We start from the raw sequence: 15,807 nt of genomic DNA on the forward strand, positions 1-15,807 counted from the left end.
TGGACCGTCGGATGGACACCCCTAGTCACTGGCCGTTGACCGGTGCCGGGCACTGCTGACTAGCTCTACCGGTATGTGAATTACTGCATGATTAGATACCTTGTATTACTGTTCATGATTTGATATGCACATGGGTACGGGATGCATGTTGGGTTATTCATTTATTGAGTATGCTTGAACACGGACATTCTAGTTTGGTTAGGTTGCATCCAGCGCGAGCATATGCATGGCGTGTGGTTTACTATGTGGGCGGAGCATGGCCTGATGCCTGGATGTATGGGCGCCTTGTATCACGTTGATGCTCACTACGCCATTGCATTTCTATGTGCATTGCATGGATACTGGTAGTATTTAGTTCTCGGACGGGAGTACCGTTCCGAGGGAGCCTATGGCTCGGTTGTCGGGAGTACCGACGGATACAGATGACGGGAGTACCGGCCTGGGACAGCGCGCGCAGGTTTGTTGCAGATATTTGTTGCCTTTCAGGGCAGCGGCAGGTTGGTATGGGACTTGGGTGCCAAGTGTCTTATGTGGGCCCCAAGGACCGGTATGTGCTTTTATTATGCTATTGAGCTATTGTGTTGTAGCGTCTCATGGCTTGTGTGTACCTGGGGATTTATTCTGGGGTGAGACTTCTGGTTTTGTGTAGCCTTATGCCTTTTCTTCCTTATGCTTGCTGAGTCTCTCGACTCACCTTGCTTTCCATCATTCCAGGTAGTGGCGGCGTGGGCCATAGCAAGGGAGTCAGCTTTAACGGCAGAGTCGGTGTGGTGTACAGGCAGTCTCGTCAATCCCTATCAACTCTGATGTCTAAGTAGAATTTACTCTATTATTTCGTACTGTGCCAGGTGTTTTCTCGAGTCTTGTGTATGTCGGCACAGAAATTTTTGTTTATTTATTTATCCTGTGACCGCTGTGTTAGCGGGGTACCCATAGTGCATGCATGTCTTGAGCTTTGCTTCCGCTGTTCTTATTTTTTGTGTATGCATGCCAGGGTGGTCTTTGTCTGGTGTCTCATTCTTTTCTCCTCCCGTAGGCGCTCCCGTTCGGGTAGTCCGGGCGGCTGGGATATCCGGGCGGGGGTGCTTACATCCAATATATATTTATCTTAAAAGGAAAAGATGAGCATATCTGAAAAATGACAGATAAAAAATGAAGTGACTTCTTTTTCAAGAGTTACTAGATAATTTTAACAAACACATTGAAAAGAACAAAAATTTAAAATACTTTACATATTTTATTTTTTTTAATTTATATATTGATTAACAAATAATACCTAAAACAAATTACCTATATAACCCAAAATGCATTTTAAGAAATTTAACAAATATAAAAATTTTAGAATACTTCTCATCCTTATATTGACTATTTTATATCATTGTCGGGAAATTATTTTAATTCTATCTCAATATAATATTATTTTTTTTATTTTAATAAATACTATCTTAACAAGCATTAGCTAAGTGAATAACTTAACTTCCACACCAAATTAAGGCACGATTCAAAAATTGTCTAAAAGTTTGATCAGACGTTCATACTCTTTGCTATGATTCTAGTGACACGTCAAAAATTCTTTTCATCCCTTAGATTAAACTAATAATAATGAAAGTGGATCACACATATCCTAAGTCCATAATGATTCCCAACCTTCAACTTGTGTCACCTAACCAATAACCTACATTCTAAGTGTCTCAAAACTATATAAGAATGCAATAATAAAAGAATAAAAACATAAACCCTCCTGTTGCTATATATGGAGAAAGCTTGGGAAGGGAGTTGACATTCAGCAATCATGGCCACCACTATTAATTTTTGTTCGACATATAACAACTTCTGCAAACTTTGAAAAGGGCTACCTAACATTTGATTGATAAAAATCGGTCACTAATAAATACTCCAAATTGTCATGTCCTATCCATAGATGTCACAAATTTAAGAATTTCATTTCTTTATGGTACCAACTAATATATTTTAATCAAAAAATAATGTTGTTACAAAAACAATGCGAAGTTCTCTTCTCAATGTAAATTTGCAACTGTTATTGTTTGGGTAGGGCGATGTTATATTTATTTTAAAAATTATTATTTACACTTAATTATATTAAAATTTTCTGGTATTGTAGTGTAGTAGTTTATGGTTAACATTTTTGGAGTGAAAATAATATTTCCTATACCAAAATATATTGGATAAATTCATTAATTAGCTAGACACATTTAATAATGTGCAAACCAACTAATATTTGTAAATTCAATCCACATATATTAGTTGATAAAGAAACATACCTAACTATTAAGGATTTTATAAAATAATAGTTTATCATGTATTTTTATATTTTTGAGTGTATGTGTTCAACTCTGAAAACTAGTGATTTCATATGTACGAGAGAATGAGTACGTAAAGTCTTGATTAGTTTACTTGATATGTATGTTTTATGAAATATTGTGTATACTTGAAATGTATTTAATACACACTTAAAAACGATGACAACATTAAATTTTTAGTCATAGGAGCAATTATTAATGAATTTTGTTATTTTGTATAAAAATGTTGTTGGCAAGTCACACTACCCGACTAAATGAGTGTTGAGTAAACGGATTGGAGCTGGTCAAAATGGAAAGAAGAGAGCTTGCCAGGATTGACAATCGAAAGTGAGCAACAGCAACAAGCTGTCTAAGGTAGACTTTGGCAGCATTGGTCCAAGGTTTTATATGTAAATCAAATTTATTATGCGGCGCCAGTTGAACCCATCAATTGCATTTACACCCCTAACTAAGCTTTCATATTAGGAGGAGGATGCAGCAGCATCAGCAGCCGCCTTGATTGACGACTAGGCCCATCAAGTGACATGTTGTGTTGTGTATGTTAAAAGCATTCTTATTTCAGTCCAACACTATAAATTTTGAAAGAGATGGAGTGATTGCCCTTCTTGAGATCCTCATTTTTGTTATGTTCGGCTTCTTATGTTGTGACAATGAATGGCTAAACATATTCTCGTTTGGACGATTTTTTTTGGAGTTAAGTAGTCACAATCATATACATGTTACTATTTTGATAGTAAATATATGACAATTGATAAAATTAAGCTAACATAATATCATGATGTTATTGATATTTTATCTTGCCAATCAAAAGAGGTTAAATATTAAAAGACAAAATTACCCTTTTCTTTCAAATTCACATTTGTTTACTCTATATATATGCAGGATCATGACCTATTTAGTCAGCTATTGAATGATGTCCCTAATCGCCTTCAATGTACACTCCAATTGCTGACAGCCTACCAAACTCCCAAATCCACTCTGCCAACTTCATCACTGCCTGCTGCCTCCAGACGTCAATGTTCTTAAAAACATTTTAATCGGCAAAATGAATATCTTCACTCATATATATATATATATATTTTAATAATGCTAGTCATTTATGAAATAAATATATCCTGTTTTTAGATAAAATATATCTATTACACCTTATTTTTAATATAAAAACATTCATATTAATTGATAATATATGCATCAAATTTTATAATATTTTACTAAACAATAAATTTTGTTTGAGTCCACCTCAACTATTAGTTGGCATTACATTTTTCTTTTAATGAAACGTAACAACAGACTAAGGGGAAGTAGCATTCTTATACCATTTGTGAATCAACAGATTGCCAAATCACGATGTTTTGTTCCGGTTTCCCACACGGGCCATTCGCCAATAGGAGGCAACAGAAGAACTGAATAAAAGGAGAAGCCCATGGACTGTCAAGGCATAGCTTTCTCGGCCTTTTGGCTAAGGTCAAGTGTAGTATCTGTTCTTTATCTGTTTAATATATGATACGCGGGCCATAGGCCACCGTGGGATTAAATTAATTTTTCAGGGGAAGGACCAGCCCATGGCAGCTTGCTGCCCGGGTCTCCAGCGTTGCCTCGGCCTTGCAAAACCGCCTGGCCCTGGCACTCCCCGACCAAACCATATGCTCAAAACTTATGTTAAAATGTCCCGTATCATTGGCGGCACCAAAACAGAAGCTGCACTCTCCCTATCACTTTTAGGGCCATTGGGAGACTGCTTGATGTTCTTGCCTACCCTTACCTCTGTTAAAGAGAATCTGTTCGTAAACCACAACCATGGTTCATTCACTAGAAAAGAGAGAAGAACTAAGAGGCAGATTTCTTATTAGAGGAAGCTATATTCGTTTGCGCTGTCGCGCGATTGCTTCACGGAGTTCAACTTCGGGAGCTGAATTCTGATTCTAAATCGCTAAATTAGACTCTTCAGGTAAATAAACCAAAGGCAATAATTACACAAAAGATGCCAGCTATAACTAAGTGCAGATGAACAAACGAGACAATAAAGGCATAATCACACCAACTAGTGTAGAGGTGGTGATCGATAATAGATCAATGGTCTAAATATAATAGATAATCTTCACTTCGGCTTTACTGGCAGATTTCGAGACGTTGACCTGTTGATTGGAGTTGAGGTTGCTCAGCGAGGCGATTGGCTTGACATAGACCCTGATGGATTTCAGAACACCGTACTGGGTAGTGCCGTGAAATCCACCGAATGGTCGGCGGTTGCCCATTTGGAAATCAAAGTGCTTGTCATCCTTGTACGCCCGTCCAAACAGTCCATGTCTGCCTAGGTTGGTACCGAACTCGATGGAAGTCAATTTCCCATGGCCCCAACTTGCCTTCAGTGATGTTAGAAACTCGTCTAGATATCCGAGCGTAACCTGGTTTTGTTCATCAGAAACAGTTAGAGACTTCAGAGATGATGGGGAGTTACCAAGTTAACAATTAAGATACGAAAAGCTAATTCCTGGTAGTTCTTTTTATGATATAACAAATTTTTTGTCTCTACCAATAAAGCCACATACTCTGGAAGACAGATTTATAATTACCAAACCAAAAAACAAAAAAGATAAATCTACATATTAGTAACAATGCTTTTCATTCTAGTTCAATGCCTCATCGTATGTATCATATGGGTCTTTTTCTAGAAATGCTCAATATGAACGATTAATATTCAGGTCAAGTAAACATCAAATTTATTTCAATGTTTATGACCTTATATGTTAAATAGTATTGATACGGTTGTAACCCTTTAATTATATTTATGGGGCATGCGGGCATGACCCACAAACGACCTTAAATTACACCCATACGGCCACCCTGGAGGCCACACCATCACGCATAGCCCTGTCCATATGGCACTATCCAAAGGGACGAGGGAAAGGCAATGGCCCAAAAAAGTAAGGGAGTTTTCACCATCTCAAACAAAAAACTCATCCCCACAAGAGTTTTGGCAATTCAACATCTATGTCAAAAGAAGTAAATGACCATGCAGAGACCAAGGACTCCCAGGGGGACTCTGTCATTGCGAGTTCATAAACATTGCCACATTGGCCCAGTAATTAATTAACAACATCACATACATTCATCTTCTCCTCTCTCTATTGTTATTATTTATCTTCTTTTTTATTATCTGTCATCAGTCTACATTATTCTCTCAAAGACTCCCCTTTACTTGAGCGCCAAAGAGTCCTCCCAAGTTAGCCCTAGGGCGATTCTCAATTGTGGTCCTCGGTGCCAATTGAGGAGCATCACAAGGATTGAATCTTGGACGTGAAAAGGTCTCACCATTGGTCCAAGCCAGTAATCATTTATTATTGGTTATATTTTATGTAGGTTTTGTACAACCTGATTTTTCGGCCAAACACAGATTAAGCGCGATACACAGTAAACCAAAACTTTAAACTAGAAAAGTATAAATGCAAGACACAGCGATATACATGTTCGGATCAATAGATCCTACTCACGGCAGAGGCTCCGCCTCTAGTTAATCCACTAGATCTCAAGTTTACAAACGATTACAAGATCATGAACAGAAAAATAGAAACAATATTGCAATACAACTGAAAAACAGAATCGAAAAACAACAAGATCAAGGTAGATCTATTCTATACCGATCTCACGATCAAGGCAAAGGTCTATTCTATCAGTCAACAACCTCTCACGCCTCAGGCGTTTAAAACACAGAGATTAAGCAATAACCGTTCTTACCATCAGATCTTACCATGGAAGCAACCAAAGAATCGATTGAAACATAGATCAGAACGAAGGATTCACGAAGAGTGTCTCGCTTCAAGAATTGTCGACTTAGGGTTTTCAGAGAGAGAGAGCACAAGACAAATATCAGAAAGTTCTTGAGATTAGGGCATCGAGCTGCCCTTTTATAGCAACGCCAACATGGGTTATCAAGAATGGGCTCGGCCAGCAGCACAAGAGGCAACACGGAAATAATATGGGCTCAGCCCATATAAACACAACAGCCCAAAGATGTTAATAACATGCAGCAAATATATATATATTAACATCATATATATAACAACATATAATGAAACATATTTATATTTAAATGAAACAAATATAAAATGCATCTCAGCAACATGTAACAACATGCCAGAAATCTGATAAAGTCATTTTGAATCACATAATATCAACAAATTCCACCTTGATTCAAGAATGGATTAAAAATAGTGGATGATGACTAGAGACCCCTGCAAATCTTCCACAGCTACGTTGGAAGAATATTGAGCAAGTCCAAAGCCTGCTCAAACTTCACCACAGGAACTGATTTAGTTAGAATATCTGCAGGATTTATCAAGGTAGAAATTTTTTCTATTTTTACCTGACCTTTAGCTATAATATCTCTAACAAAATGAAGACACACATCTATGTGCTTGGTTCTCTCATGGAAGGCACTGTTCTTTGAGAGATGAATTGCACTTTGGGAATCACAATATATTTTAGAAATTTGGTTACCTAAACCTAATTCTCTAACTATTCTCTGCAACCAGATGGCTTCTTTCATAGCTTCTGTTAATGCTACATATTCAGCCTCAGTGGTTGATAACGCCACTATGTGTTGGAGATTTGCTTTCCAACTTATCACATTTCCACCCAAAGTGAAAACATATCCTGATAAGGATCTTTTCTTATCCAAATCAGCTGCAAAATCAGAATCACAGTAACCCTTAATGCTGCTGGAATTTTCAGCATTTGATCTAAACACTAAACCCTTATTCACTGACCCCTTTAAATACCTAAGGACCCATTTAACAGCTGACCAATGTTCCTTAGATGGATTGCACATAAATCTACTTACTAGGCTAACCCCATAGGCTATATCAGACCTAGTACTTATCATGGCATACATGAGGCTTCCCACTGCATTAGAGTAGAGAACCTTCTTCATGTAGTCAGCTTCTTCTTCAGATAAGTTTCCTTTTACAGCTTGGAGCTTAAAATGAGGAGGTATGGGGGTTGAAACAGGTTTGCAGCCTTCCATATCAAAGAGGCTTATCACTTTTCTTAAATAGACTGATTGGGACAAGGTCAATGTACCCCTTTTTCTATCTCTAGTGATATCTATCCCTAAGATACACCTGGCTACTCCTAGGGTTTTCATTTCAAATTCTGATTTTAATGCTTGAGTCAATCTATCTATTTCTCCCTTCTCTTTACATGCAATAAGCATATCATCAACATATATAAGGAGATATATAAACAGTTTTTCTTTAAGCTGTTTAAAATAGACACAGTGGTCAAAGTTACACCTAGTGTAATTCTCTTTGAGCATAAACTCATCAAATCTCCTATACCACTGTCTAGGAGATTGCTTTAAACCATATAAGGATTTTTGTAACAAGCAGACCTTATTCTCTCTACCTTTTTCTATGAAACCTATAGGCTGGTCCATATATATTTTCTCTTCTAGGTTTCCGTGAAGAAAAGCAGTCTTAACATCTAATTGCTCAAGCTCTAGATTATTTAAGGCTACTAAGGCTAAAACTAATCTTATAGAAGTATACTTTACTACAGGTGAGAATACTTCATGGTAGTCAATGCCTTCTCTTTGAGAGAAACCCTTGGCAACTACCCTAGCCTTAAATCTGGCTGGTTTTACACCTGGGATGCTTGGTTTTCTTTTAAATATCCATTTACAACCTATAACTTTCTGGTCTTTAGGTTTATTTACAAGAATCCAGGTTTTATTCTTTTGAAGAGATTCCATCTCTTCCTTCATTGCCATTAACCAATTAGTTTTATACTTACTGGACCAAGCTTCTTGATAACTAAGAGGCTCTTGATGCTCTATTGAGTCTCCAATATTAAGAGCATAGGCAATCACATCAGCATGGGCATACCTAGTAGGAGGTTTAATCTCCCTTCTTACCCTATCCCTAGATAGGACATAATCATCCAATTCTGGAATGATTTCAGCTGAATTTTCATTATCCTCACTCTCTATTTCAGTTTCAGCAAAGTCTTGTGAACTAGACTCTTGATGACTCTCATGGTCAGTTTCTACTACATTTTCATTAATGCTTGGTTTTCCTTAGCATTTTCCACCTTATTTGGGATATAGTATTCTGATTCTTTGAATACTATATCCCGGCTGATAACGGTTTTCTTTTCATCAATCAGCCATAATTTGTATCCTTTTACCCCTTGAGGGTATCCTAAGAATACAACCTTCTTGGCTCTAGGGTCTAACTTCCCTTCTTTCTTATGGACATAAGCTATACATCCAAAAGGTCTAAGAAGGTTAAGAGATGGGATTTTCCCACTCCATAGCTGCTCAGGAGTTCTAAATTCTATGGTGAAGGAAGGAGATCTGTTTATGAGATAACAAGCAGTTGAAACTGCTTCAACCCAAAATTTCTTGGGCAAGTTTGAGTCTTTCAAAAAACATCTAACTTTGTTTAGGATGGTTCTATTCATGCGTTCAGCAACTCCATTTTGCTGAGGTGTTTCACTGCAAGTTCTATGCCCTGCAATGCCTACTTGTGTGCAGTAATTGGAGAATTCTTGATTACAGAATTCCAGGCCATTATATGTTCTAAGGGTCTTTATTTTCTTGCCTGATTGCAACTCTACATAAGTCTTCCATTCCTTAAACTTAGCAAAATCTTCACTCTTATACTTAAGGAAATAGACCCAAACCTTCCTAGAATAGTCATCTATAAAGGAAAGGAAATATTGGGCACCTGAAAGAGAGCTAGGGACTTGGGGAGATCCCCAAAGATCGGAATGAACATACTCTAAAACATCTTTGGACTTATGAGTTGCAGAAACAAACTGCAACCTGTGAGACTTGCCCAAGGCACATGTCTCACAAAAGTCAAGGTTTCCAATCTTCCTGGAATCTAAGATTCCTTGCTTACTTAATTCTAGTAATCCTTTCATTCCTATATGACCTAGCCTCCTATGCCACAACACAGTGTCATCTATTTCAGAAGATGAAACTGCAGCACACCCAGAGATTGACTCTCCTTGAAGGACATACAGTCCTTGCTTGCGAATTCCCTTAAGAACTACCATGGATCCTTTAAACACCTTAAGGACCCCATTTTCAGACTTATAAGACCCCCCATTCGAATCTAACATACCTAGAGCAATAAGATTTCTTCTAAGGTTTGGCACAAACCTCACATTGTCTAAAGTCCTATATGCTCTATCCCACATTTTAAACCTAACTTACCCTAAACCGGTTACATTGCAGGATTGATTATTACCCATTAGGACTTTGCCACCTTTTATATGCTGGAAGTTAAGCAACCAGTCTCTCCTAGGTGTCATGTGAAAAGTGCAACCTGAATCTAAAATCCACTCATTACCTACGGTATGTTCTGTTATAATTAGGCCTTCTGCACTATCATATCCATCAGAGATATTTGCTGCATCCTGATTGTTTGAGTTTTCATTTTCTAGATCTTTCTTTCTCTTATAAGAGTTCTTTCTTACATGACCCTCTTTCTTACAATACCAACAGGTTCTTGTTTTTGAGGATCCTCTACTTGTTCCTCTTGACTTAGAATTTGACCTTGTTTTACTTCTACCCCTTGAATTCCCTTTGGCTTTGTTCTTAGATTTTTGTTCCCAATTACCCTTTACATTTAAGCCTTCAGCACTATTTATTTTTTTATCTTTCTTATCATCTTCAAGATCCCTAGATCTTAAGGCAGACACTACATCCTCTAAGGATAAAGAAGTTCTACCATACTGCATTGCAGTTCTTAAATCTCTATATGATTCAGGCAAAGCATTTAGAAGAATTACAGCTTGATTTTCTTCAGAGATACACTCATCTATGTTTTCTAGACCTATTACAATGACATTAAAGTCATCTAGGTTTTCTTCTAGAGTTTTAGAGGTATTCATTTTAAAACCAAACAGTCTTCCTTTTAAGAAAATCTTACTTGTTAAAGACTTAGTCATATATAGAGATTCTAGCTTATTCCACACCTTTAAAGCAGTCTTCTCCTTATTTACTTGTCTAAGGACTTTATCGGAACGATTTAGGATTATTAGACTGTAAGCTAACCTATCCATTTTTCGCATTTCAGGAATAGGTGGAGATTCTATTTTATCCTTCTCAGCTGCAGAAGGTTCATCTAGTGCTTCAGAGCACTGGTTTTGAACCAATACTGCAGTCATTTTCTTTTGCCATAACGAAAAATCACCACTACCATCAAACTAATCTAATTCATACTTAGATGGAGCCATTTTATGGACAGTAAAAACAGAATGGTAATTACAAGTGATATTTGAGATTAACTGTGACTTAATTAGACAGGAATAACGCAGAAATAGGAACTAACAGGTATGAGGAACAGATAAGATATAAATCTTATTTAAGTTTTGAATATAAGAATTTGAAATTTAATTTTTCCAGAAATTAACTAAACCAGAGTTTGGTTTTTCAAATTCAGACAAGAACACAAGGCAGAGAATGTTACAGAATAAAGTAAACGATAGATTACTTATTCAAGATCAAGAAAGTACAGCTTGGATTAGAGCATGCAGCACAAATCTTAACAGACTAAGATTCGACCAGTTTTGTTACATACAAAGTTAGGGTAAAAAGAGTACGAGATTTGAAAAAAAAAAAACCCTAAGTTTTTGAAGTTCTTACCAGTTCTGAGATTTTACCTTTCGAATCTGAGACAGTCTGACCGGGATCTTAGAACCTCGTGGCTCTGATACCACTTGTAGGTTTTGTACAACCTGATTTCTCGGCCAAACACAGATTAAGCGCGATACACAGTAAACCAAAACTTTAAACCAGAAAAGTATAAATGCAAGACACAGCGATATACGTGTTCGGATCAATAGATCCTACTCACGGCAGAGACTCCGCCTCTAGTCAATCCACTAGATCTCAAGTTTACAAACGATTACAAGATCATGAACAGAAAAATAGAAACAATATTGCAATACAACTGAAAAACAAAATCGAAAAACAACAAGATCAAGGTAGATCTGTTCTATACCGATCTCACGATCAAGGCAAAGGTCTGTTCTATCAGTCAACAACCTCTCACGCCTCAGGCGTTTAAAACACATAGAGATTAAGCAATAACCGTTCTTACCGTCAGATCTTACCATGGAAGCAACCAAAGAATCGATTGAAACATAGATCAGAACGAAGGATTCACGAAGAGTGTCTCGCTTCAAGAATCGCTGACTTAGGGTTTTCAGAGAGAGAGAGCACAAGACAAATATCAGAAAGTTCTTGAGATTAGGGCATCGAGCTGCCCTTTTATAGCAACGCCAACATGGGTTATTAGGAATGGGCTCGGCCAGCAGCACAAGAGGCAACACGAAAATAATATGGGCTCGGCCCATATAAACACAACAGCCCAAAGATATTAATAACATGCAGCAGATATATATATTAACATCATATATATAACAACATATAATGAGACATATTTATATTTAAATGAAACAAATATAAAATGCATCTCAGCAACATATAACAGCATGCCAGAAATCTGATAAAGTCATTTTGAATCACATAATATCAACATTTTACATCATCAAGTATAATATATTTATAATAGTCATCATTATCTTGTTCAAGTACAGACTGTCAGAAATATCATCTATACTTTTACAGGACAATTAAATGGATAGCAAGTAAATTATGTAGACAATAACCAAACGAATACAATTATTCGTGCTGTCAAGCAAAATGGACATGAAGGAAACGAAATAAAAAAGAATCAGGATAAACAATTCCTAATGGAACTGAAAATTTAATTAGTAAGTAAGATGCAAAAGGCTTCATTGGATTTTGAAAAGATGTCTTCCTAACAGGAGTTCTACAACAAGCTGGCTATGTCTATCAGTCATCTTGCTGGAAAGAAGAAATTATATCTAGATTAACCACACTGTTTGATAATAAAGATAGAGAAAATTTAATGGACAAAAAGGTTTCGGCAGTCATTAGTGCAAAGTTTGGGACACTCACTGTGCTAAATTTGTTTCCGATATCGATACCATCAAGGCGCTCAGACAGAACTAGCTTTCCATTCTCAGCATAAAGAAATTGTAAGAATTTAATAGCAGAATCATCATACGAAATGAAAATCTGTACAAGCTCTGTTCTCCCCTTGTGATCCCATGCTTGTCCATTTCGGGACCCTACGGTAGGAAGCTTGATCATGATCTTTCACCTTCCAAAAACTTCGGCAAACCCTATTTAATCCGAGTGAAAGAGAGAGGGGGGCGGGGAAAGTAAGCAGCAGTGACATATATAGGTTGAGGATTAATGGTAAAGAGTAACTGTTCAGCTAATCTCATAAATAAACGAGCAATTTAACAGAAAAAAATCATTTGCAATCAGAATTTATACAATTAACGTAAAAATTGGTTACTTCACAAAGCTAACCATTCTTTCTTTGTGAAAATACACAAGATTCCTTTCGGAAACATTCATTTGGGTTCGCGCACGCATAAACATTTTACATTTATATATGTGCATGTATCTTTATATATGGTTGCCTAGGAATCAAGGAAAAGGAAACCCATTAACTGCACCTCAAGATAAGAGTCATAGTTAGGGTTCGTGAGAAAATAATAAAGAGGAAGAGGAAGAGGAAGAAAAAAAATACCTTGAGAATTGGAGACACCCATTAACTGCACTTGGGGAAAGGAAACCCATGGGTCGGGAACCTTGAGCCCCCTCCGGAGGAAGCGCGAATTAAGCATTTAAGCCGCTTTGGAAACCCCAATTAAGCATTGCCCCTTTGTTGTAACTTAATTAAAGAAATTATAGTTTATAGTTTCTTAAATTATAGTTTTTAAAACTTAGAATAAGTTGTGAACCTATTTGTTGCAACTTTTTAGAAGTTGTAGTTAAGTAGTTGTGGTGTTTGATACCATAAAGTGTAAAATAACTTATTTTTTATAATTGTCCATAATACCCTTAGTAGTTATAGAATGATAATTTAAAAATTAATTAGTGTATATGTATAAGTTTCAAGTGTTATAAAAAAATTAATTAAAGTATAGAGAGAAAAAAAGATGACCAGAGAGTGGAAGAAATTTGAAAATGGAGATGGCGGTGGAAAAGAAAAACTCATGATTGCGTAGATAAGAGGGTAATTCTTTGCTAAAAATAAAGATAAAATTGTTATAAACAAGTAATCATTTAAGCAGAAGTTGTAAAAGATGGGGTACCCTAGCTTTGAAAAAGCCAGCTTCTACCCCTTTTAAAAGCTAGTAGAAGCTATAAGTTAAAATTCTATAAGCTAAAACAAACACTACATCCCAACTTTTTTGAAGCTAGAAGCTAGAAGCTAGAAGTTGCAACTTTTAAGCTGTAACAAACAGGGCCATTGAAGTCACTCGAGGAGGAAGTCGTAATGGATTTCCTTTCCGCATGTGGGGTTTCCTTTCCTAAAAGTTATCGAAAAAAAGTTATGAAAACATTTTGGATAAAAATATTTTTTATTATATTTATTAAATATTTTTAAAAAATCATATTACTTCTTATTTTAAATTTTCAAGAAAAATTTATTCATTCTTTCATTCGAATATTTATCTTGAACTTTATAAATAAGTGATTTTGATAAAATATTATTTTACTCATTTTAACAAATACTATATTAATAAAAAAAGGAGTCTCAATTGCTTGGCTTCTTTTTTTAGTACCTTCATGAGTTTCTTTTTTTCAAGTAGGTTAAACGCTAGAGTTGGCAAATGGGTCGAGCGGCCTATGAGCCCACCTCCTAGTCCAATCCATCTCAACTCAGTATTGTAGCAAACGGGCCAGTACTTTATTGCTCGTGGCTCGACCCACCAAAATGAGGGTGATCCACATATGACATATCTCAAATCGAAAAAACCAAAATTGGTGGTGGTCCACGACTTGTCCCGTTTATTGAGGGTCATAAGATCATGTCAGACCCATATTTTTCATTGCTCGACCTGGCCTGCCTTCTTTGTAGGCTAAATTTGGCCCAACCTAATTTACCCGTTTTCCAACTCTATTAAACACTTCTGGAACCTTAATGGTAGAGAAAGCATTGCACTGTTTTTTCTAAGGCCATCTTTGGGAATTTTTAAGAAAGGGAAACAAGTTTTATAGATGAAATGTTGTAGAAATACAGCTGTCTTTCAACAATTAAAATATATAACGTTTAATTTTTAAAATGTAAAATACTAAAATTTGATATCTTAATTATTAAAAATTATTATCTTAAATTCTTACCATAACTAAAAATAAATATAACCATTATTTACAATATATAAAATGTTATGTCACATAAAAAAAAAGCTAGCAAGACACATCAAATTAACTTTAATACGTAATTATAACATTTAGTCCCTCAACAATTAAAATAATTGACATTTGATCTCTAATATGAAAAAAAAAAATTGGTAAAAAAAAGCTAAATTTCATTAAAAACCCTATAAATTTTATTTAAAAACCTAAAATATATTCAAAAATACCTGAGACATTCATAAAAAAGATCTAAAAATTTGGTAAAAAATATCTAAAAATATTAAAAAATACTAAATTTCATAAAAATACCTAAAAATTTCATTAAAAAACCTAAAAGTAATTAAACAAATACTTAAATTTAATAAAATATCTAAAATTTTCATAAAAAATACGTAAAAATTTAAAAAGACTTAAAGTTCATAAAAAGACCTAAAATATTTAAAAATGACCTAAATTTTTTATAAAAATACCTAAATTTCATAAAAGACCTAAAAATATCAAAATACCTAAATTTCATTTATTATGTTTTATTTTTAGTTATTTTTAATGAAATTTTTAGGCCTTTTATGAAATTTAGGTCTTTTTATGAAATTTAAGTTTTTTCTTATTTTCTAGGTGTTCTTTATTAAATTTTTACATCTTTTTATGTGATATGGGGGCATGAGCCACAAACGACCTAAAATTTTTTTTAATAAAATTTGGTGTATATATTAATTGATAATATATACACCAAATTTTATAATATTTTACTAACCAAAAAATTGTTTGAGTCCACCTTAAATATTAGTTAGCATTACATTTTTCTTTTAATGAAACGTAACATCAGACTAACGGGCAGTAGCATTTCTATGCCACTTGTGAACCAACAGATTGCCAAATCACGATGTTTTGTTCCGGTTTCCCACATGGGCCATTCGCCAATAGGAGGCAACAGAAGAGCTGAATAAAAGGAAGCCCGTGGACCATCAAAGCATACCTTTCTCGGCCTTCCGGCTAAGGGCCAGTGTAGTATCTGTTCTTTATCAGTTTAATATCCGAGTGAGCCATTGGCCTGCGTGGTATTAAATTAATTTTTCAGGGAGCCCATGGCAGTTTCATGCGCGGGACCTCCAGCGTCGCCCGAACCTCCTGGGCATGGCACGCCCCGCCCAAACCATAAGCTCAAAACTTACGTTAAAATGTCCGTATCATTGGCGGCACCATGCAGAAGCTATATTTATGTCATTCGAGACT

At 35.7% G+C, this 15,807-nt stretch overlaps 1 protein-coding gene, 1 non-coding gene and 1 pseudogene across 2 annotated transcripts; 2 read left to right on the forward strand and 1 right to left on the reverse strand.

Annotated features, from left to right (window-relative positions):
* The first annotated feature begins 3,759 nt into the window (after positions 1 to 3,759).
* On the forward strand, positions 3,760 to 3,953 carry LOC127812371 (U2 spliceosomal RNA). Its single transcript, XR_008025877.1, has one exon. It is a non-coding gene; the product is annotated as a U2 spliceosomal RNA (small nuclear RNA).
* A 209-nt stretch (positions 3,954 to 4,162) lies between these two features.
* On the reverse strand, positions 4,163 to 13,018 carry LOC127811798 (protein RESTRICTED TEV MOVEMENT 1-like). Its single transcript, XM_052351973.1, has 3 exons — positions 12,959 to 13,018; positions 12,316 to 12,542; positions 4,163 to 4,726 (listed from the first exon to the last, which is right to left on the reverse strand). Exons 2-3 carry the CDS (start codon positions 12,508 to 12,510, stop codon positions 4,400 to 4,402), a joined length of 522 nt encoding a protein of 173 aa, XP_052207933.1. The 5' UTR covers positions 12,511 to 12,542; positions 12,959 to 13,018; the 3' UTR covers positions 4,163 to 4,399.
* A 2,528-nt stretch (positions 13,019 to 15,546) lies between these two features.
* LOC127812373 (U2 spliceosomal RNA) lies at positions 15,547 to 15,661 on the forward strand (annotated as a pseudogene).
* The last annotated feature ends 146 nt before the right edge of the window (positions 15,662 to 15,807 follow it).

The sequence above is a fragment of the Diospyros lotus genome, chromosome 10, assembly GCF_014633365.1.
Source record: "Diospyros lotus cultivar Yz01 chromosome 10, ASM1463336v1, whole genome shotgun sequence".
Lineage (NCBI taxonomy): Eukaryota > Viridiplantae > Streptophyta > Magnoliopsida > Ericales > Ebenaceae > Diospyros > Diospyros lotus.

Coding starts and splice junctions, on each gene's coding strand:
- LOC127811798 (XM_052351973.1), bottom strand. CDS start 12,510: ATGATCAAGCTTCCTACCGTAGGGTCCCGAAATGGACAAGCATGGGAT. Junction 4,727..12,315: donor TCGGAAACAAATTTAGCACA/GTGAGTGTCCCA, acceptor GAACAAAACCAG/GTTACGCTCGGATATCTAGA.